At 43.6% G+C, this 25,087-nt stretch overlaps 1 protein-coding gene across 3 annotated transcripts in view; it reads right to left on the reverse strand.

The window, feature by feature from the left end:
* Positions 1 to 25,087, reverse strand: part of COBL (cordon-bleu WH2 repeat protein) — a 138,272-nt gene that overhangs the window by 80,056 nt on the left and 33,129 nt on the right. For all 3 annotated transcript variants that reach the window (XM_088150127.1, XM_088150128.1, XM_088150126.1), the window contains 4 exons: positions 21,586 to 21,792; positions 16,411 to 16,621; positions 14,873 to 15,101; positions 8,822 to 8,866 (listed from right to left, as the gene is read on the reverse strand). In XM_088150127.1, coding sequence (XP_088006253.1) covers positions 8,822 to 8,866; positions 14,873 to 15,101; positions 16,411 to 16,621; positions 21,586 to 21,792 — 692 coding nt within the window. The remainder of the gene's footprint in view (positions 1 to 8,821; positions 8,867 to 14,872; positions 15,102 to 16,410; positions 16,622 to 21,585; positions 21,793 to 25,087) is intronic.

The raw sequence follows: 25,087 nt of genomic DNA on the forward strand, positions 1-25,087 counted from the left end.
TTACAATTGACCAAAAACCCTCCCTGAGTGTATTGATGTATCCTCTTCAATATCTGCAGAAAAGCACATATAAAGGTGAAAATACGCTCCTATGCACTTAAAGGGTAGGCAATATTTTTACAATTGAAGTCCACTTTTGTTTCTTTTGTTAATTTCTAGTGCCTCCAAGAGCTACATGGAATACAGCCGGTAACCATTACAGAGGAGATGGAATCACAATAATTATCCAAATTGGGGCTAGGGGTGGGGAAGGATTAAAAGGCAAATTTTCATATGGTTAAAAGCAAAAGTCTGATACCAGATCAGTACATTACCAAAGCAAGAAACACACGGAAACTGTCTCTCCTACTCCAAAGAGAGTGACTTGTAGCCTTTTGCACAGAGCAAGTAGGAGAAAGAGGCACAAGAATGTGAACTGATTTCACAATAAATAAAACTTGTATCTGATACTTAACAATTGTTGGGATTCTTCCTAATGGCTTTTCGGGCTTTTCTACAATAAACCAACATATTTGAGCATTTGTGTCCTTGGAATTCTATTCTTGCAGTTTCTTACCTTCCAAGTGAATCTGTATAACTCAGGGTTGAACTGTGGCGTCCTTGGGGTTCTCTGAGCTTGGTTGTTTTCTTGCAAAGTTTCGTTACCTGACTAGGTAACATCTTCAGTGCTAGAATGGAATGGGGTTTGCTCTCTGTTTATATACTGTGGCATGCCCTGCCAGTGTTGGTGGGGGTTTTGTTTTGTTTTATTTTTTTCCCTCTGGTAGTTCCTTGATTAGGGTATTGTTTATTGCTTGACTGTATGTCTGGTGATAATCTTGGTGTTAATCTCTGCTTATCTGGGTGATGATTGCTGGTGAGGAGATGTTCTGGTCTTTTGTCTTCCTTTCTATTGTCTCTTTTGAATAGTGTGTAGATGTTGTTTATCTCTATGTGCCTGTTGATGGCTGCCTTGTCTGAATACCAAGCTTGCAGGAATTCCCTTGCATTTTTGGATTTAGCTTGGTCTAAGATGCTGACAGTTTCCCAGTTGAAACTATGGTTCAGTCTGTCCATCTGTTGTGAGATTAAGGAGTTTTCGTCATGTCTTCTGACTGCTAGTTGGTGTTCATGGATGCGCTCTGCAAGCCTTCTGCTTGTCTGTTTCTAGGTGTTGCATTACAATCTCTGCTATGAGTTCTGACAGTGGTGATCCCATGGGTGTGCCTCTGATTTGTTGGTATATTTGTCCATCAAACTGAAAATAGGGAGTGAGGCAGAGATTGATAAGGTCCATGATTCTGGGTATTTCTGGGTAATGCAACGCCTAGAAACTATAGCACTTCCACACATACAGCCTAAACTATGGATCCGGTATGTAAATGATGTCAGGTTCGGTCAGCACGGGGCTTCAGGGAAGCACGGGGCTTCAGGGAAGCTCGCAGCCAGACCACGTGGAATCCACCGGCGGTAGCTAGCGGGGAAAAGAGGAACTGAAAGCGCCGCTAATTAACGGGCCACCTGCGCCCAGCCAAACAGGAAAACCGCAGCGGAAGCTTTTAACTATAAACTGATAACAGCGCGAGCCAGCAATGAACGGGGCCACAGGCAGCGAAACAAGATCGCAACGCAGCACAGAACCCGCGGGCTTGCACGTAACGGGGAGGAACCAACCCAGCCGGAGGGGGACTGGCAATCAAGGACAATAGACCCTGACCGATCCTGCCATCATGAACAATCAAGGGGGATTATTGGGGGCCCATAATCCGCAGCTGCAACGTGATCGCAGGGCGGGAAAAAAGCGCGGGAAGGGGGGAATATAACAAGTGATGCAATTGTACCAAGCCAGTCCTGGCTTTGCTTGTGACTACTACGTTACTCATGAGTAAACCTTCTTTGTGAACCACACGTGTCACGAGAGTTTCTCTGTCGAACGGGGCAAACCTTACATAAAGCCAGGACTCACCGTTAGCGCTACCCGGTACCACCGAGGAGCGTTTCCTTTTCCAATACAGGCATGACCAGCGACGAGGAATCCGTGGGTCAGCTGGAGCACGAGGAACCCAGGCTCGAGGAGGGACGGTCGGAGCCACCCGGGAGCGACGGGACAGCGGCCAGGACCGGGCGCCCTCCAGCCGAGCGGTGGTCGATGGGCGTGAACCAAGGGCCAGACGGTTCAGGCGTCACGATGACCCGAGGTTCAGGGTCCCGGAACCGCGAGTGGGACGAGAAGTTCGCCCGACTAGAGGAGAGAGTCGAGCGGCGCCTAGACGCCATGGAGGCGATGCTCCACACCCTGCTACAGAGAGTGGGACCACCGGCGGTGAGCGAGGGGGCGAGCAACAGGGGTGGCGGTCCGGCACCTCAGCCGGCACCGCCCACGATGCCCCGGTCGGTGGACCGACGGGCGGCAGATGCCCTGAGACTTCGAGGTATCACTGGGAAGTTCTCAGGGGACCCTGAACAGCTGCCGCACTTTTTGACGCACGTTAGGGGGTTCATGCAGAGGGGTGGTCACCTATTCGCTAGGGACGAGGATAGAGTATCCTACGTGGCCGAGCTGCTAGATGGTCAAGCAGCTAGCTGGGTGATCGGACTATACGATGCCAACGCGGCGGAACTACGGAGTTTCCCGGACTTCATGCAGGCGCTCCGGGACAGATTCGAGGACACATTGAGCGCCAAGCGGGCGGAGGACGACATCCTGCAGTTCAGACAGCGGGGCAAGTCGGTATCAGAGTACGCCCTGGAGTTCCGGAGATTGGCAGAGAAGCTCACAGACTGGCCGGAGTCCCTGAGGGTGAATTATTTTAAAAGGGGGCTCAATCCAGAGATCCTGGAATGGGCACTGGGGCGGGACGACCCGTCCACAGTGAAAGATTGGATCTGGCTGGCCGGAACGGCGGAATCGGCATGGCGGCAGATCCAACAGAGCACGAGGCGACGGGACCAGACGAGGGACCAGCCGAGGGAGAGAACCCCCGAGGAAAGGCGGAGCAGTCGGCGGCAGTCCACCGGGGTGCGAGAGGCGACCAGAGCCCCGAACCTGTGCTTCCGGTGCGGAGGCAGAGGCCGAGCGGCGCAGTGCCCGACGGAGTGGGAAGGAGCCTCACCACGGCCTGAAGTCAAGTCCCCGCGTGCGACCGGGAAAAGGGCTGGCGACCGACCGCGGAAGGGGGCAGTGGCGGCGGTGACCGAGAAAGGACGCGGGGACTCCGGAGAGGACTCGGAGCCGGCGGGAAACGAGGCGCGCTCGCACTGAACGGCGTCCCAGTGCGAGCAGGGGAATCGAGGCGTGCGGACCCAATAGGAGATGAGGACTGCCCTCCGTTCCGGGTGAGAATACACATCCGGGGGGTGAGATCCGGAGGGGAGGCACAGCTGCGGGCGCTACTGGATTCAGGCTGCACCCACTGCTTGATGCACCCAGCTGTGGTCTCGGGGCTCGGACTACAGCTGAGGCGCCTCCGGGAGCCCATTGCATTCAGCCAGCTAGACGGCATTCAGCCAGCTAGACGGCACGCTGGCAGGGGGGGGGCAGCTCAGTATTACACCGAGCCGGTCCAGATGACGATCGGGAGTCACCGGGAAGAACTGAGATTTGTGGTGGTCCCGGTGGGCGACTACGCGGTGGTACTCGGCTTGGCGTGGCTGCGATGACGGAACCCACGGGTCGACTGGACGGCGGAGGCAGTGCGGTTCGGGATCGACAGGCTGGCGAAGTGCGAAAGCCGAGGGGACCGAGCCGTGGAGACGGGTGCGGCCGCAACCACAGACGGGCAAGTGGAGGGTCCGGGACACCGGGAGATGGGGCGAGAGCAGACGGAGCCTGAGACCCGGCCGGCAACAGCAGCAGCAGCAGCGCCGGGACCCCGGAGACCCGCAACGATCCCGAGGCATGGGGAGGCAGCGGCGACTGGCAAGACAACCGCAAAGAGAGAGGCCGGGCCCGGGGAACCCACGACGGGCGGCGGAATCCCGAGGCAGTATCGAGACCTGGCGGCAGCGTTCGGGGAGAAGGAGTCCGACCAGCTCCCACCACACCGGCCCAGTGATTGCGCCATCGAGTTAGAGCCAGGGGCGACCCTGCCTAAGCCGAAAATGTACTCCCTGTCAAGGAGAGAGATGGGGGCTCTGCGGGAGTTCATAGACAAGAACCTGGCGCGGGGATTCATCCAACCCGCGAAGTCACCATTAGCGGCCCCGGTACTATTCCGGGAGAAGAAGGATGGCTCGCTTCGAATGTGCGTGGACTACCGGGGGCTGAACGCAATCAGCACGGAGTACAAATACCCCCTCCCCTGATGAAGGACTTGATGTCGCATCTGTCTAAGGGGAGGGTGTTCACAAAACTGGACTTGCGCGAAGCTTACTTCAGAGTCAGGATCCGCGCAAAAGATGAGTGGAAGACGGCGTTCAACACGCCGCTCGGAAGCTACCAGTTTTCCGTGATGCCGTTCGGATTAAAAGGGGCCCCGGGGGTATTTATGCAGCTAATAAATGAGGTGCTGCACGACCTACTCTATCGGGGCGTCCTGGTCTACCTGGACGACATCCTCATCTACACCGAAACCCTGGCGGAGCACGTGAGCCTGGTGCGCACGGTGCTCCAGAGACTGCTGAAGGCACAGCTGTACGCGAAGCTATCGAAATGCAAGTTCCATCGAGAGCAACTAGACTACCTCGGCTACCGAATATCCAGCCGGGGAATTGAGATGGACCCGGCGAAAGTAAAGGATGTCCTGGGCTGGGAAGCGCCGCGAACCCGGAGGCAACTCCAAAGCTTCCTAGGGTTTGCGAACTTCTATAGACAGTTTATCCCGAACTTCGCCCAAATCGCCCTTCCCCTAACCGACCTGCTAAAGACCAAGGGCACTGGGAAACCCCCCAAGCCCAGCATGGCACTTGCGTGGACTGCAGAATGCCAGGGGGCGTTTGAGGAGCTAAAACGGCGGTTCACAGCGGAGCCGATCCTGCGCCATCCCGACCCAGATCGGCGGTTTATAATCCAAGTAGATGCGTCAGACGTGGCAACGGGGGCAGTCCTGCTCCAGCCCAGCCCGGAGGGGGCCATCCACCCATGCGCCTACGCCTCCCGCAAATTCACCGAGACGGAGAGAAGGTGGATGGTGTGGGAGAAAGAGGCGTACGCAGTCAAGTGGGCACTGGCCACGTGAAGGCATCTACTGGAGGGGGCAGCTGAACCGTTCGAGGTGTGGACGGACCATAAGAACCTCGAGGCCCTGAAGACCCCGCGTAAGCTATCCCCCAAACAGGCGCGGTGGTCCCAGTACTTCGGGAGGTTCAGGTTCACACTAAAACACATCCCCGGGAAGCGCAACCTCCTAGCAGATGGACTGTCTCGCATGCCCCAGCACACCAGCCTACGGGAGGAGATCGTGGACTCCATCATCCCTGCCAACAGACTGGCTACAAAGGCGGTGACCCGAAGCCAGACCAAGGGGGAGCGACGGGACGCAGCGCCTGAAGTAAGGCAAGGGTTCGCGGAGGCGGCGGAGCGGGACGCTTGGCTCAAGCAGAACCGAGAGGCGCTAACCAGCCAAGAGGGGTTGTGGTGGCACGAAGGAAAGCTGTACGTGCCCGAGGGTTGCCGACGGGAGGTCATGGAAAGAGCCCACGACAGCCGGAGCACGGGGCATTACGGCTTCGTAAAGACGCTCCACTTAATCCGGCGGCAGTTTTGGTGGCCCACGCTCCATAAGGACGTGGAGGCGTACTCGGGGGGTTGCCCGGTGTGCGTGACGGCGAAAGGGGCCAAAGGCAAACCTAGAGGGCTACTCCAGTCGGTAGCGGAACCCGACGGCCCATGGCAAGAGGTCGCCATGGACTTCATAGTAGAGCTCCCGGAGAGTAAGGGGAAGACCGCCATTTGGGTGGTTACGGACTTATTCTCTAAACAAGCGCACTTTGTAGCGTGCCGGCGAGTCCCCACGGCAGAGGGGTTGGCGAGACTGTTCGTGCAACATGTTTACTGGCTCCACGGCGCGCCCCAACGGGTCGTCAGCGATCGGGGCGGCAACTTCATCGCGCGGTTCTGGAGGGAGTTCCTGAAGCGGGTGGGGACGAAACAAGCCCTTTCTTCCGCGGTGCATCCGCAGACGGACGGAGCCACGGAACGCCTGAACGGGGGGCTCGAACAGTACCTGCGCTGCTATGTGGGGCACCAACAGGACGATTGGGTGGAGCTACTACCATTCGCGGAAGTGGCATACAACAACGCCGTCCACAAGAGTACCGGGTTCTCTCCGTTCAAAGTAGCCACCGGGAGAGACTTCGTCCCCATGCCAGAGTTGCCTCAGCCGGAATCCCAGATCAACTCCCTGGACGCCTGGTTCGCCCAAATCGACGCGACCCAGCGAGCGGTGCACGCGGCATTGCAAAGAGCCAAAGCTGACTACAAGAAACACGCGGACCACAAGAGGCTCCCCGAGGAGCAGTGGAAAGTGGGGGACCAGGTGTATCTGTCAACCAAAAACCTAAAAACGCACCAGGCATCGAAAAAACTCAGCCCGAGGTTTGTGGGGCCGTTCCCCATTGCAGAGGTCATCAATCCAGTAACCGTCAGGCTGACGCTCCCGAAAAGCCTCGGGAAGATCCACCCGGTGTTTCATTGCAGCCTGCTAAAGCTGCACCAGCCGGGGAACGCCTGGCACAAGACAGAGGGAGTGCCACCACCCATCATGGTCGGGGGGGAGCAGCATTTCGAGATCAACCAGATACTGGACGCCCGGAGGCACAAGGGGCAGACCCAGCTCCTAGTGCAATGGAAACATTTCCCCAAGTCCCACAGCGAATGGGTGAGTAAAACCCACATAAGGGCACCGGACCTAGTGCGGGACTTTTACAAGAAATACCCCGGGAAGCCGAAATAGAGCCGGGGGGGGGAATTGTCTTCAGGGGGGCGGTATGTCAGGTTCGGTCAGCACGGGGCTTCAGGGAAGCACGGGGCTTCAGGGAAGCTCGCAGCCAGACCACGCGGAATCCACCGACGGTAGCTAGCGGGGAAAAGAGGAACTGAAAGCGCCGCTAATTAACGGGCCACCTGCGCCCAGCCAAACAGGAAAACCGCAGCGGAAGCTTTTAACTATAAACTGATAACAGCGCGAGCCAGCAATGAACGGGGCCGCAGGCAGCGAAACAAGATCGCAACGCAGCACAGAACCTGCGGGCTTGCACGTAACGGGGAGGAACCAACCCAGCTGGAGGGGGACTGGCAATCAAGGACAATAGACCCTGACCGATCCTGCCATCATGAACAATCAAGGGGGATTATTGGGGGCCCATAATCCGCAGCTGCAACGTGATCGCGGGGCGGGAAAAAAGCGCAGGAAGGGGGGAATATAACAAGTGATGCAATTGTACCAAGCCAGTCCTGGCTTTGCTTGTGACTACTACGTTACGCATGAGTAAACCTTCTTTGTGAACCACACGTGTCACGAGAGTTTCTCTGTCGAACGGGGCAAACCTTACAAATGACACCTTTATTATAATAAAAAAGGAACAACTAGAGAAGACACATGAAAGCATCAACAACATCTTCAAAGGAATAAAATTCACTAGAGAGGAAGGAAACAACAACACACTACCCTTCCTGGCTATCCTCATCAGCAGAGGAAAGAACAGGAAATTAGCAACCCAAGTCTATCAGAAGACAACCCACACTAATCAAGTACTCCATTACCAAAGTAACAACCCAACCTCCCACAAGAGGAGCTGTGTAAGAACATTATTCAAACGAGCACAAACACACTACAGCAACCCAGAACAGCAGAAAAAGGAAAGAGACCACCTATACAACATCTTCCAACAAAATGGATATCTACGCAACTTTATCAAAAATTGCCTGACCACTCAACCTACTACAACACAACCAACACAAGCTATGAAAACGATAACACTGCCATACATCAGGAACATCTCAGAAACTACCAACAGACTATTACAACCAGGCAGCATCACCATAGCACACAAACCAACTAAAGCCCTCCAAAACATCTGAAGCAAACCAAAAGACCCAGTAGCCCAAGAAGAAAAAACAGGAGTCATCTTCAACATACAATGTAAGGACTGTAACAACCACTATGTAGGACAGACAGGCAGAAAGCTTGCAGAATGCATCCATGAACACAACTAGCAGTCAGACGACGTGATGAAAACTCCTTAATCTCACAAGGTGGACAGACTGAACCATAGTTTCAACTGGGAAACTGTCAGCATCTTAGACCAAGCTAAATCCAAAAATGCAAGGGAATTCCTGCAAGCTTGGTATTCAGACAAGGCAGCCATCAACAGGCACACAGAGATAAACAACATCTACATACTATTCAAAAGAGACAATAGAAAGGAAGACAAAAGACCAGAACATCTCCTCACCAGCAATCATCACCCAGATAAGCAGAGATTAACACCAAGATTACCACCAGACATACAGTCAAGCAGTAAACAATACCCTAATCAAGGAACTACCAGAGGGAAAAAAATAAAACAAAACAAACCCCCCACCCCCACCAACACTGGCAGGGCATGCCACAGTATATAAACAGAAAGCAAACCCCATTCCATTCTAACACTGAAGATGTTACCTAGCCAGGTATGTTTGCAAGAAAACAACCAAGCTCAGAGAACCCCAGGGATTCTAGAGTTTCTTGCCTAGCCAGCAAGAGAAGTCTGCATTAACCTTTGATGAAATTTAATGCACCTATTTCATCCCTTAACTTAGGGATGCCCTATTATGCCAGTGATAACCCTAAGAATCAAAATATTAATATCAAAACCATACAAAAACAAAACCTGAAAGGCAAATTTCTCTCCAAGTGCATACCTCTATAGTTCAAAGAAGGTTCAGACTGGGTTTTTGATGGAAGAGCTGCAACAACAATAGGAAAGTAACACTATGAAACTATGCAAAGATATTTATTTACTTATACAAGATTTTAATATATTGTGTACTTTCTAAGGTTTACCATAAAAATACAAAAAATCCCCATCCCCCACCCCCAATAAGTAATGGCAGTCTTTCCATCATCAATGCCCAAACATGCTGAACAATAACAAGGGCTGAAGCAAGGCCAGGTGGTTGGGAATATTCCATATCTCATGAGGCAACCTATTCCAGAGCGTGGGGGCAGCTACTAAGAAGATATGTTGCCAGGCTCCTGCCCTCTTTGTGAGGTAAGAGCCCTTACCATTTTCTCCTTCAAAGCCCATACAGGATAGGTCACATCTTACTGGGAAAGTCTTATTTAATAAAATAAGAACAGGCTCTTTCCTGTAACTCTGCCCTTCCAACAGTCATTAGTGCATTCAGTTAAAGGAGTACTATAAAACACATGAGCTGAGTTTATAGAAGGAGAAAACCCCTGCTCCACTCTTGTGCACATGATCAAGGAGATCCTTATCACCATACACTCAGTTCCTTGAGCAAATATAAATAAGATTCCATTGACCAATGTGTGATAAACATGGAAGGCAAACATCAAAGGTGTGCCTGTCATGCTCTGAGTGAAGAGACATTATCAGTCATGTCTGGACACCAGCAGGAAGCAAACTCCACCAAAGATCCAAACTGCAGCTACCCTGGTATTATGGAACCAATTCCTGCCTTCCTAAAGCTTTCTATCTCAGGGACTCCATCTCCTGGACCAAGTGACCCAGATCCTGATTATAGCCAAGTTAGACCACCACAGCCTCAGGGTATAAGGGCAGAAGGTTGCACAACCCAGCAACGCAAGGCTGGCTCAGAAGGCTGTAGGTTGTGACAAGAGCAGATAAGCTGCTGCTACTAAGAAGATATGTTGCCAGGCTCCTGCCCTCTTTGTGAGGTGAGAGCCCAAACTGATGACTCTCAGCTGAGTAGGCTCAGCATGGAGTATTTGATACCCTCTCTTACTGTGACAAGTTGTTGGAAACAAGTTTTCTGCTCTGGTTGTTGTTTGTTTTACTACTGGTCACTGTGTTCTTGTAGAATCTTGGCCTATTTTTAACTATTCTTCTGGACTTTTAGTTTGTTTTGGCTCAAGCCATTGTGACTTTTGCTATAGTACATGTCTGCTTACAGTATCTGAAAACAAACCTAAGCATTTACCACTTCTTATTGCTACTTCATCTCCACTTGCTACTATTATGCTGTTTACATGTGACTGAGGAGTTTTATAGCTTGTTTTGAAAAAGGAATTTACAGCCGGGTAATTAGCCTAAATGGTCAGGATACAAGAGAACCATGAAAATGTAAGGGATACAAAGATCTGGGGAAAAGATAGGTATTGAAGCATCTGCAGAAGATGAAAGCTGGAGTCGGTGAATAGAGAGGAGACATCTAAGAGAAGAACCATCCTGTCTGTGTGAAATATTTAACAGAAGGGAGCCACATACCAAATGCCCAATTTACCAACTCTGTGAGCTAAAGTAACAGTAAGCAAAAAATGCACATTTACAGCTGGCTATTGGCTATATTATTATTATTATTATTATTATTATTATTATTATTATTATTTAGGCCAACAGGATTGAGGGACTCCATGGGGCAAGTATGAAATCCTAAGGAGATATAAATTATTCAGTCCCCTGAAAAAGTCTTCTGAGGGGAGGAAAGATAACATTCACCTGATTTATGGAATGCATACCACCTCAGCACTGGATAAATCTTTGCAGAATTATGGAACAAAGCATAAGCATTTGAAAAAAAATGTGGCAGTAAAGTTTGCACGTTCCATACCTAAAGGTTATGCAAAGGCCATAAGAACCACCATTTGACTTTGTAAGACTTCCATACAAATAGTTCCTTTCTGCTTTAAGCACATACTGCATTATCAGAGCCAATCCCCCTGTACCTTTCCACCCAGAGATTATTCCTTTTCGTTTCTTGGGTGGTTGAGTGCTGTTTTTTGAAGCCTAGTCTTGCAGCCACTTCATCCCCCATTTCCAATATTTCTATACCCACAGGAAGCCTAGAAACGGTACCGATCATGGCTCCAAGTAACTACTTCAGAGGTTAAATACTTAGCTGGCCAGATGAAGGGCAGGAACAGCTCCAAGTTGTGTCAGGATTCCAACAGATTTAATAAAGGTTAATATTGATTGATGGGTACCTGTCTCAACAACATATTATGCTTAAAGACTGAGGTTTAGCAATTATAACCTCAATTTATAAAACAGGGAATAAATTAAATCCATCTGACTTTAGGCCAATCAGTTTGAACAGAGTGCTATATTGTCAAGCCTAGCCCAAAGAACTCCTGGAGACCATGCAGGTTCAATCAGCAAGGTTTATTAGCCAGCGCCTGTTTACAGAAATCTTCTCAGACTGACCACTAGTTCCCAGGCACAGCTATTCACTATCTTCTGGAATGTTTAGGGATGCGCCAGCTTTCTCCACTTATCTCCAGAGCATTGCTCTGGAGACGAGAGCACCGTTTTCACCCCCCTTCCTCCATTCCAGTCCATCACATATATATAGCTTTTATTGATTTTAAACAGATTGTGGAATAAACTTGAAGGCATTTGCATAGATAAATGCTTGTTGTTGCTCCTATTAATATAGCTGCCTCAATTTGTTGGGTCATTTGATTAATGTTATGCCAATTCTGTGATAAGCCCTGATGTTCATCCTGAAATTTGCATTTGATGGCTCTTCTCTATCCTGATGATATGGCTATTGTGTCACTGGCAGCAATGGGAAGGCTTTTATGTGCCTTGGCAGATTACTGTGAGAGAGACAGTCAATTATCAGAAAACAAAACCAGCTGCATTTTTTAACAGTTCAAATATTCACAAGTGGGAAATAGTTAAAATTAATAGTGAACAAGTACAATTATATAAATGCCTTGGCATTTTTCCAGACTTCTGGAATCTAGAAAGGTCAAATTCAATACAATAGAGGAAAAGCTCAAAGAAGTGCCAATCCAATAAACTCTATAGGACCCTGGCAGATATTATGTTGGAGCAGCAATTAAAACATTCAAAGCAAAGACCACTGCTCATCTGTTGTATGATTCTCAAGTTTGTATTTATTAGGATTATCAGTCTTTAGAAACTATACAGACATATTTAAGATCTATTTTAAGACTTCCTCGGTTTACTTCAAATGTAACTTTAAGATTAGAAACATGCCTGTTAAAAGTGGAAACACAAACCTGCTTATATTCTTTTTGTGTGTGTGCTTAAAGCAATTCATTTTTTCATCAGGATTAACTCTAATATTTTTGGATACCACTGGCTCCAAGTGGAATAAAGATTTCATAAGAAACTTAAAAGTTGCAAGATATCCACTGGTCTGCTGATATCAGTGGGATATGAAAATCCTAAACTGTCTAATTGAAAAATGTTTCTAGCGTATTTATTTGTGGTATAGTCAGACTTCTGGTTTATAAATATCCAGATTTAAGAAGTCCTGTAATCAAACAGAAACCAGCTAGTAATTTAACTAACATAGCAAAACCAAAACATTGTAGGACATTTATAATGGCTTGTATCAATGTGCTTTGCTCAGCTGTACTGTAGAGTTGATATAAAAAGGTCCCTTTCACTAGAGGAATGTAGCCTTGCAGTGTGCAGGAGAAAAAGACAGCTGATCACTTGGTTTTTGTGTTGTTACTTTTATCATGATATTCCTCAGAAATTAATTTTCTCTCTTTTAAAGAATTACCCAGGTAAGTCCAATGAGGATTTTTACCTTCCTGCTGCTCTCAGAACAAAATGCAAATAGCATTTTATTCAACAACGTGTAACACAAAAAAACAAGCTGTTCATAAGGATAAATAATTAAAGATGTACACAATGAGCAATAAAAGAAAAAAGGGGATGTGAAATTGTACAGTCTGAATACTAAATATTTATATTTTTAGTGAGCATTTATTTTCTCTCTCATTCCTTTTTGCCTTATTTTTCTTGTATTTAAAGACTGGGTTGTTTGTATTATAAAATTTGGTGTGTGCCATTTTGTTTTTGTTTTTTTCCTTTAGATATGACTGTTCATAGATTGTAATAAATATTGATTGCTTGTGGAAAAATTAAGCAAGTCTTGGGTGAACCTAAATCTTCATATTTAATTGTTTTTAGTTATTGGGGGATTCTTTTTTTTCCCAACCCAATGGAACGTTGGAAAGAAATTGCATTAACAATTAACACTCTAAAAATTTAACAGAAGAGAGCCAAATTGGATGACAAAAGAACAACTGAATTCGCTGCAGAGAAAAAAATTCCAGGAAAAAATCCACCAGTGAATCTCTATGGAAGAAGAAGTTGGGCAGTCAGTAAGAATGCTGCTGACTGCTCCATTCTAAACCCTCCTCCCTCGGTAGTATGATTCAGGATGGACTGCAGTCAGCTCGCCCTGAGCTACCTAATGCACCTGTACACACAAGACATGCTTTGCATGCTGTCTCTCTATCCTATTTAAATTAAAATTAGCAAGGGTCAAGTGCTCAGGAAGCACTGTGCATACCATGCTACCCACTGCCAGATTAATGGATATAAAAGAGTGATTTGCTTTGGCAGTATAAACCAAGCAAGATTTTGCCCTCCACAATTTACTGTACTTAATCTATTTTGGTTTGCACTGTGACATGTATCAAAATAGTGAAACCAGGGATCTTCTGCATGTTGTTTCTCAGTAATCAAATGGGGCAGGCCAAATCAGGATGAAAAAAAGTCCTGTAGGTACTGTGGTGCCAAGCCATGTAAGGCTTTAAAGGTGGTGACCAGCCCCTTGAAATACTCAGAAACATCAGAAACCAATGCAGTGCAGCGCTAGCAGCATGGTGTAACACTGCTGAATCTGCTACTTCTAATTAACAGATAGGCCACCACTTTTTGGACTAGTTGAAATTTCCCAGTTGTCTTCAAGGACAGCCCAGTATATGTATTACGGTAATTTATATGTGGAATGATGAGGATATGATTGACTGTTACCAAGGCATCTCAGTCCCAAAAACCTTGCAACTGACATACCAGAAGAGCTGAGCAAAGCACACATATACCCTGCCCCAAGTCACAGTTTCCACAGGCTGCTCTAGCTATGAGTCCAGGAGGATCCTCAATTCATGTTCCTTCAGTGGAAATGCAGCCTCATCTAAAGTCAGAAACGCTTTATTGGAAAAGATTTTGATCCCCTTTAGAAGAATAGCTAACCAAATTGTGAAGCATATTGATGTCTAGAATAACTTTGTATTTAAAAAGTAAATCTGATGTAGAATTCAATTCTATTTGGAAACTATTTTTAGACTGCAGTTATATGTATAATAATTATACCATATCTAAAACTCATGTTTTAGACTTTGTATCCTAACCTGACATATAATTTACAGTTAATGAGATATCACCTCTCAATAATGCCATATGATATTTCAGATTTGTTGTCTATCGGCCTGTATATTAATACTGATATTTGTTTTTTTAATCTGTATTATCCTTTTAAAATGCTATTTATATTATCTATTTCCTTTATTCTTTAAAAATATACAATAAAAAAAAATAAAGTGAGAAACAGAATTGAACCAGATTCATCACGGACAAACAGCAATGTTATCTTGTTGGGATTTAATCTGATCTCATTCAGATCCAACAGGCCAAGACTTCAACAGTATCCCTAGCCTAGCCCAGGATGGCAATATACAGTTGGGTCCAAGTGTTTTATGGCTTGGTTACTGATCCCAATAAAGACTCTGTTCTGTACAGTTGGATATCATCATCATACTAAGGATACTGCACCCTGAACCAAGAGATGATCTGCCCCAGCAGCTTCATGTTGTTGTTAAGTAGTGGGATGAGACCAAGCCCATCCCACACAGGAAGGTGGCCGTTCATATGAATCAGCACCATTTGTAAGCATTAGTACATAGCTTCCCATGATACTTTAGTATAGGTCCTGACTTACCTTTTTTCTTGTTCCAGGCATAAAGCTCCTTTATTCCCAGTTCATTCAGTGATTTTGTCAATTCCAGTTTTTCTCCAGTGAAAGTATCTCTTAAGAGAACAAGGCATTCCTGACTAACTTCACACTTCTCACAAATGACTGGGATTATACTCTGGAGAGGAACTTCAGGATTCACTCGAACTACTGTCTTTTGTGTCTTCAAATAATTTACTACCAGTCTCACAGTTTTCTAGGGAAAAGCAATGCACAAACAAACAAAAATTTCTAAGCATCACACTTTATTAATATAATTCAAGTAGAATTAAAATAAAATTAAAAATTGAATTAAAATTCAACTGGATGAGAGAACTAAAAAATGAATATACCAAATTAACACTGTAGAACATTCTTCATAGATATATGCAGAAATACAAATCATCAGTGCAATACTCATACATACAATGCCGAAAACATTAACACTGAAGAGAAATCACATTTATTAAAATACCAGATTTAGTTGGATTAGAAAACAAGAAAGCACACTATAATGCCACCCAGATTCCTTGAATCTTTCCTCATAATGTAGTTGCAAAACGTGCAGATGAGAATCATGGAGAATTTCTTTGGCCAGGGAGGGTGTGCGAGTGGCCAGGAAGGTGCACAGCAAGGCTCAGGGAGGGTGCAAACGGGTGCACAGAATACAGGGGCACAGCATAAGTGCAGTGAGGCTTGAGGAGAGTGTGCAAGGGTATGCGGGTGACCAGTGAGGAGCAGCGCAAGTGCGTAGCACCTGGGAGAGGGTGCATGGGTGGGGGAGACTTACTCAAGTGACTTGTGACCTTCCCTGCTGGCTTCCCCATTGACTTTGCTTGTGGGAAGCCAGCAGAAAAGGTTGCAAATTGCGATCACATGACCACAAGATGCTGCAACCACCCTAAATGAGAGCTGGTTGCCAAGAGCCCAGATCGTGATCACATGACCGCAGGGGTGCTAGGATGGCCAGAACTTTGAGGATCGTTCATAACCACCACTCATTCAGCACTGTCATAACTTTGAATGGTCACTAAATGAGTGATCATTAACCAAGAACTACCTGTTTGTTATACTATACATTCCCCATGATCCACTCCTGACTTGTTTCCTCACTCTTAAGTCAAACCTAGATGTTCAGGCCTTGAGTCTTTTTGTTTGCTTCAGTTAAGTAGGTATCTCATGCATTCATTTGTATTGATTTATTACAAATATTCATTTGCTTATTTAAAAGAGCCAAATGGTTTAAGATGTCAACCTATTAAACTGAATACAATTCATAAAACAACCATACCTTTTTTTCAGGTTTGACAGCCTGCTCAAAAAGCTTCCCACTGTGAATTTACACTCAGAACACTGGAATCACCAGGACCTTGAGTATTTGGCTGGCACTGCCTATCCGCGTGATATTTGGTGGCTTCAAAGACTGTATCAGCAATATTAAAATAATCCAGTATAGCGAGATGACTATCCACCTCTCTATTCCTGGACACCTTTGCAAGACATAGATCCATAACAGAATGGTTTACCTCAGGAATCTTTGGAGGAGGCCGCTTAGTTTTTTCTTCAGGAACTTTCACTTTTAGAAGTATCTTCTGTACATCTAGCGCCCCTATCAAAGTATTTGGCTTGTAACTCAAAGGTTGTTGGGTCCCCCAAGACTGCAACTCAAGAGTATAATGGGCTGGATTTAAGTGGTACTGGCTGCACAGGTCTACTAATAGGTCCATCACAGCTTTACTGTAAGAAAAGACACTGAAGGTTATTCAGGAAAAGTCCAGCTATAAACTAGGATTAACTGTAGGCTTTTCTTGAAGGTTTTACAATAAATACCTATATAGCATACATGACAACAAAGAATATCCAATTAAATCTTTATTTTAAAAGTCCTTCAAAAAAACCACTCTTCAAAAAAAGAAACCATGGAAAAATATATACACCCAAACTCTTTCATATATCTACATTTTACAGGTAACAGGCAAACAGTATTTCTTTTATTTAGAATGCTCATACTTATTTTTCATTACAAGCATATTAATCCCTGTGTATTATAAAATTAAGCCATAAAATTAAATTATTTTACAAGTTCTTAAACTCACACACATACAACATATTAAAATGAAGACATAACACAGCAAGAGATGTAGAGTATAGATTCAATTAATCATACATTTTCAGATAGTGTTGAAAGCTCTTGCAAAGCTTATACCAGTAATATCTAAAGAAATTTTAAATTTAAGGCTCCTGTATCTAGAATGCCCTCTCTTACACTGCAGCCTAATAGATTCCTGGTAAATGCAACATTTGTCAAGATAGCATCCCACCAGAGTTTAATGATCAGGCTTGTACATGAGAGAGAAGGTGATCCATCCATCCATCCATCCATCCATCCATCCATCCATCCATCCATCCATCCAATTTGTATGCCGCCCATCTCCCCCATTACTAGATAGATACTAAATTCCGCTGGGTTTTACATGTTCAAGCACTTTGAATATGAGTATTATACTCTATAGATTATTCATCCATCATTTTTTTTAAAATTATCTCTACAAATCTGAACACCTACAACTTTTTAAGCTTTGTTAATTACTCAAAGCCTTTCTTTCTATAAATCATGAAATAGTGATCAAAAGCTTGGAGTAAATTGGAATGGATGGCAAAAAGCTTTAGAATTACAATGAATCGACACTGGGAACAAACTTCTTGTAAGACTGAAGGAGATTTTTCAGAGGAGTTTTCAGTGCAAAAAGGACTGCATGAGGGGTGTTTCCTATCAACCTTCTTTCAGTGTCTATACTGAAGAAATATTTGAATTGCACCAGGACTGTCAATAGGTGATATGAAAATAAACAAAATAGCAGATGATGCTTCTGTTCCTGGCAGAAAAAGAAGAGGATCTGAAGCTTGCAATTGAGACAACAAAAACAAGTGAAAATATGGGTTACACTGTAATAAAACAAAAACAAACCAAAAAACCCCCATAATCCTGGGTGATGATAATCTCAGGATAAAAAGACCCTCCAGAAATAAAAACAATAACAATGTTTAGCTCAGAAAGTTAAGAATTTTATCAATCTTGGACTCTTAATGATGGAAGAGGGGAAAACAGCTGGTGAAATAAAGAGGCTAATAGAAATTTCCAGGAAAACTTAGTAAGAATATCCCAACCTCAAGCAAACAGACTTAAAACTAAGAACAAGAATGTCCAAATGCTACATTTGGTCAGACTCTCCTTTACAACAGCAAAACATGGACAATATCCAACCGGGTTGAGAACAGACTGAAAGCCTCTGAAATGTGGCATTTAAAGGAAATCTTGAATTTTTTTTTTTTTGGAATAAGAAAAGATCAAATTTCAAAATCCTAGAGATAGCACAGGACAAAAAAAAAGCCTTACAAAATCTATCAAACAAAGAAAGCTGAGATATTTGGGTCATATACTCAGATGCAATGCTGTACAAAGGACCCTGCTAGAAGTAACAATGGAAGAGGAAACAAGCAGGGGACAATAAAGAGACACATGAAGTAGTAATATACACAACTGGACTGGTCTAAATTATGAAAACTGTGCAACAGTGACACAGAGGCAAACACGATGGAGACTTAGGGTCATGTGGGGTCCTTGGGGTTCTCTGAGCTTCTTTTCTTGCAAAGGTTTCGTACCCAGATCATTAACATCTTCAGCGCTAGAATGGAGTGGGGTTTGCTGTGTTTATATACAGTATATACAGCTTGCCCTGCCAGTGTTGGTGGGGGTGTGGGTTTTTTTTCTTGGTAGTCCCTTGAGTAGGGTATTGTTTACTGCTTGATTGTATGTCTGGTGATAATCTTGGTGTTAATCTCTGCTTATCTGGGTGATGATTGCTGGTGAGGAGATGTTCTGGTCTTTTGTCTTCCTTTTTATTGTCTCTTTTGAATAGTGTGTAGATGTTGTTTATCTCTATGTGCCTGTTGATGGCTGCCTTGTCTGAATACCAAGCTTGCAGGAATTCCCTTGCATTTTTGGATTTAGCTTGGTCTAAGATGCTGACAGTTTCCCAGTTGAAACTATGGTTCAGTCTGTCCATCTGTTGTGAGATTAAGGAGTTTTCATCATGTCTTCTGACTGCTAGTTGGTGTTCATGGATGCGCTCTGCAAGCCTTCTGCCTGTCTGTCCTATATAGTGGTTGTTACAGTCCTTACGTTGTATGTTTTAGATGACTCCTGTTTTTTCTTCTTGGGCTATTGGGTGTTTTGGTTTGCTTCAGATGTTTTGGAAGGCTTTAGTTAGTTTGTGTGCTATAGTGATGCTGCCTGGTTGTAATAGTCTGTTGGTAGTTTCTGAGATGTTCCTGATGTATGGCAGTGTTATCCTTTTCATAGCTTGCGTTGGTTGTGTTGTAGTAGGTTAAGTGGTCAGGCACTTTTTATAAAGTTGCGTGGATATCCATTTTGTTGGAAGATGTTGTACAGGTGGTCTCTTTCCTTTTTCTGCTGTTCTGGGTTGCTGTAGTGTGTTTGTGCTCGTTTGAATAATGTTCTTACACAGCTCCTCTTGTGGGAGGTTGGGTTGTTACTTTGGTAATGGAGTACTTGATTAGTGTGGGTTGTCTTCTGATAGACCTGTGTTTCTAATTTGCTGTCATTTTCCCTGCTGATGTGGATATCCAGGAAGCATAGCATGTTGTTGTTTCCTTCCTCTTTAGTGAATTTTATTCCTTTGAAGATGTTGTTGATAGTTTCATGTATCTTCTCTAGTTGTTCCTTTTTAATTATAACAAAGGTGTCATATTTTAACAAAGGTGTCATCTACATACCAGATCCATATTTCTGGTTGTATGAGTAGAAGTGCTATAGTTTCTAGACACTGCATTACAATCTCTGCTATGGAGTCCTTGGGGTTCTCTAAGCTTGGATGTTTTCTTGCAAACATTTCGTTACCCAGCTAGGTAACATCTTCAGTGCTAGAATGGAATGGGGTTTTGCCTCACTACCTATTTTTTCAGTTTGATGGACAAATATACCAACAAATCAGAGGCACATCCATGGGATCACCACTGTCAGGAGACAGAAAAGACAAAGCTGCAATTACATTGCTTGATATGATCAAATTTTGATTAAATCTATAGGCAGTGTACGTATGTAACCTTAGCTTAATTTGTATTTCCTAAAGGATGTATAAAATGAATCTGGATTCTGTATGTACACTCCCAACCTAAGCTGAGAGTTAATGTTCTTTTTTTCATCTATTTTTTTCATTCTGTACAGTAACAGACAAGGATGCCTAATTTCTCTTTTGATGTTTGATATTTGTTTAGAATGCTTAGTTTGTGCTATTAGACAATATGATAATATCTGATATTTTTGCATAAATCTGAATTGGTATTACATGTTGATTATATGTTACTGTTTATTTCTCAAATTATACTTTGATTCTGGCTCTGATGCACTTGATTAATGCATTTGAATGAACTGTGGGTTACTCTGCTATGATGGCAATAGGCAAAGATTTGTTAGTTAATATATTAAATAATTATCATTTTATTAATCAATGAGATGATTTATCAATTATCATTACATAATAAATATGTTAACTATGTAGTATTCTTATTCCATGTGATATTTCTCAAATAATGATGTTAAATACAAGTAAGATTTCCCTTGGATTTTCCTAACAGATGGGACTTTTAATCCTTACCCTTTCAAGTAGGGTAACACTCTCAAAATTAATGTAATGCCTAGGGTATTTTATATCTTGCATGGAATTCATACACACACACACACATATACACACACACACACACACACACACACACATATACATACATACATATATACAGTATATGGAATTGCATGGCATTCCTTTATGTATTCATTCATTCATTCATTCATATACGGTGGTACCTCGGGTCACGAACGCTTCTGTTCACGACCAATTCGGGTCACGAACAGCACCGTTCGCAAAATTTTGCTTCCGTTCGCGAACGCCAGATCGGGTGACGAACAGGATCCGCGGCCATTTTCCCTGCCGTAACACATGGTCGTGGCTTCCTGTAGGGAGGGGGACTCTCCCTCCAAGCAATAACCGCCTCCCCACCTGCCTTCCTGTCCTCCATGCCAGAAGTCGCGTCAAGCAAGGTTAGCGTTCTCTCTCTTCGTACTGTACTTTGTGTCATATTTTTGTGGTTTAAAAAAAAAAATGCATATGGTTCAGAACGGATTAACCGTATTTACATTGAACCTTATGGGAAAATTTGATTTGGGTCGCGACCAGAGTCGCGGAATGAATTAAGTTCGTGAACCAAGGTACCACTGTATGTATGTATGTATGTATGGAAAATATTTTCAAAAATTCAGTATACTATTCCTCTAAATAAAACATTCATGAACCAGAGTAGAGGATTAAATTAGGTTCCTATATGTATTTAAGGTAACTCTGTACAAGACAAATACTTGGAACCTTATCTATCCCACATTATAATTATCATTACCAATCATGCAGCTGGTAGCAATTTATTCCTGATATATACAAGGAATGATTATTCATTTAATCTTATCTCACAGAACTACAGCTGAAGACACCCATTTATCAAGCATGTATTTATTCAGTAGATTAGAGGAAAAGAAGCATCTTACATATGTGTGAATACAGTTGTCTTTATCAAGGTATTTTCAGCAGCCATGGAAATTATGATTTTTTTCAGCTATTTGAAAGCCTTACCTCCCATGTACAGTATTTTTCTGTTCTTCTCCATCTGGAAAAACTACCATAAAGTCCACTGTATTGTTAATCAGATTTTCCTTCATATTTAACATACTCTGATCTGGCAGCATTTCCAGGGCTGGCGTTACTTTATGTTCATTATTAACGTTACTGGTAACGGGAGGTTGGTTTGGTGGTGGGGGAGCACGAGCCTTAATTTTTTGCCTGAAAAAAGAAAAGACAATAGTGAGCAGATTTGCCTTATTGATGTTCCTAAGACAGTCTTCCCTTTGCTCAAGTGAAAACGTCACCTCTGTTCTGGCATGGCTACTTGGAAATAAACTTTGGTGGCCAGAACTCACTACCACCAACAAGAAGTCCTCTCCATGTCTCAGCATCCCCACCAGAGTTTCCAAAGATCTAAGCACCGGTTTTGTAGTGTGACACCAACAAGAAGAGTATGTATTAAGGTGTGTGTGTGTGTGTACATATAAAATGTTTAGATAATTTTTTCAGCTGTTTTAATAGTGTTAACTTTAGCAAAGAAACAGTTTGAGAACTTTGTTATGAAGTTCCTATATATTTTGCTGTTCGTGAAAATGATAATCTGCAGTTGGGAAGAAAGGCTCTACAGCTGGTTCTCATTTAACAACCATTCATTCAGCAATCGTTCAAACTTACAACGGCACTGAACAACCAATCCTCATACTTACAACATCATAGCATCCAGCAGTCATGTGACCACTACCAGCAACCTTCTTTGCTGGCTTCCTACAAGCAAAGTCAATAGGGAAGCCGGCAAGAGGTTGCAAATGGCGACCATGTGACATCCTTGCTTAACGACCCATAGCGATTCACTTAACAACAGCAATGGGAAGTTCTAGCGTTTTGGTTGCTAAGCAGTATGATCATGTGACATCACGCTTTACAACTATGTTGCTTAGCGACAGAAATTCCGGTCCCAATTTCTGTTGTTAAGTGAGGACTACCTGTATTCAGTTTTGGCAAAGGAAAAGGGGGAAGCCCCCAGGATAATGATAGAAACAATAACTTTATAGCCCCTCAGAGAATGAGGGAATCCTGAATTCTTGAAAACGGAAGCCAGTCAAATAGAATTATAACATATGGGGTAAGATGCCATTCTAGTTACTCTAGATCTGTTTTCAAAATTATTCACTGTTCAGTGCTATCAGCTTGTGTAACAGCCCAAGTTTCTTAGACAAGGATTCAGTTATGCAGGTTGTCAAAGTATGTAATTTCATACTGAGACTCAATTTACAACCTGCATCTGACAGGGTTTTTTCCCATGCTCCTCTTGTGAACTTATATCTATCCATCACTCGTCACTCTCAACTTGCTGGACAAGTGAAGTGGATTTATATGACTCTGAAGTGATATTTACGATGCTACATAAATTACTGGTAAGATAACCAACCTTAGCTCTTGCCACTTGCAGAGTTTGCATACAAGTCTTTACATCTTTGAACTCATCAAACTCCCCTTTTCCACAGATGATAGATTCCATCCCCATTGCTTCTTTGTCACAAACATTTCCCTCCCATAATGATTTTCTTTCTAGACCATGCAGCAGACTATAACTTTCTAGATTCAATGCCATTCAAGAAGTATTAGGGGGTAGTGCAATAAGGCAAATAAGAATACAAGCAAACTTCAAACTAAAAAGGCCATTTAGAACTGTTATGCATTTGATTATCTAAGCAGCAATTACTGTTGTAACACCAAACAAAACATCCTGTTCACTGGATTAATTTATTAAAACATACAGTATCTTCTTGGATTAATTCTACAGCATTTCATTTACCATTATCAAATCAGTTTACATCTATTTAGGCTTTTATAGATCTTTACTAGTCCCTGATGTAATAATGCATTCAAGTCATGTCAAACTCATCATTGAAACAGGTCAAATTCTAGCTTCCTGCTATAAGAGAGCAGTTGAATATTTAATAGATTACAAGAAAGTTGGGTAGTTATCCTGAGACATTTGCACACAGTTCAGTCAGGCTCTAACACAGTCTCCACTAGCCTGGAAGGGTTGTGTATCAGAAGATGAGGAAGTATTTGCCTGATTGAAGTGTAAGCATTGTAGAAATGAAATTCTGTTCTGGAATAGCTCAACATGCCTGGACATCAGCTCAGACTTGAAAAACACCACTTGATTAAAAAGCAGTGCGGTGTACTATCTGTACAAAGCTCTCTTTGTTATGTACAGTTCATTGATGGAAACAACATCTACCACTTGTGAACTTGTACAACCATTACCTTGTGTCCTGACTGCTTAACAGACCTCCCTGACTCTTCATTGATCTTTGATTTTTTATCTTCACTCCCTGGTATCTTGACTATAGCAGACTGATTTGGCTTGTGCACTGATTCTTCTGAGTAACCTGTTTTGGAATTAGGCAATCAAGCTGTACAGTTACACTTTTGCCTTCCCAATCCCTAATCCCAGGATAGGAAGGATAGTGGAGCAATCAAGACAAGGAAAGATAGTGAAGCATGCCTGCTTTATACTCTTATTGCATTTGCACAAAGATAAACTATAGCTGTATTTCACTACTGCAGAATACTTCCTTCATCAGAATACTGAAGAGGAGGAGCTGAAACAGCCAGTGGCTCACTTTGAAGAATCTACATAGTTCTTTGTGGAAAGAGAATTATGTAGATTTTTGTCAGATTTTTCAGTCAGAAATCAATCAAACTAAACTCCAGCTTGGGGCATATTAATGATGTAAGTTTGTCAACTGATTGCCCTACTGTTTTGGATACTTTTCATCATATCAAGACATGTATTTCCATTTTTAAAGGATTATAATATTTAGCACAAAACTGAAAGTGTAATAAAAATGTTTAAATTGAACAAGTTTAATAAGACTGTGGAGGCCTTGGGGTTCTCTGAGCTTGGTTCTTTTCTTGCAAACGTTTCATTACCCGGCTAGGTAACATCTTCAGTGCTAAAATGGGATGAGGTTTGCTCTCTATTTATCTGCTATGGCCTGCTTTGCCAGTGCTGGTGGGGGTGGGGGTTCTGTTTTGCTCTTCTGGTAGTTCATTGATTAGCATATGTTGACTGCTTGATTGTGTGCCTGGTGGTGATCTTTGCTTATCTGGGTGATGATTGCTGGAGATGATTGCTGGTGATTGAATGCTGGTGAGGCGATCTTCTGGTCTTTTGTCTCCTTTATTCGCCTCCTTTAATAAGACTATTATAAGACTTTCCAATAAATTCTGGTAAAATCTTTAATCAAGTAATGAGATTCTAGAATGTGAAGAACTTCCTTCATCATAGAAAGAAGCCTTTATTTCTTTGAGTTATAAAAAAGAAAAGGTTCAACACGTCTTTACTGAATATACATTATAAATTTTTCATACAACACTTGGAAAGAAAATAAATGTTTTTTAACTGAAATGATGCACCCTGATCAAACTGAACTTGTTCCAAAGAGACATATGAGAGATAATTACAGGTATATTTTGAATATTACAGGTAGTCCTCGAC

This window comes from Python bivittatus, unplaced genomic scaffold (genome assembly GCF_059951505.1).
Source record: "Python bivittatus isolate LINGU-HERP-01145 unplaced genomic scaffold, Pbiv_v1 ctg000610_np1212, whole genome shotgun sequence".
NCBI classification, from domain to species: Eukaryota; Metazoa; Chordata; class Lepidosauria; order Squamata; family Pythonidae; genus Python; species Python bivittatus.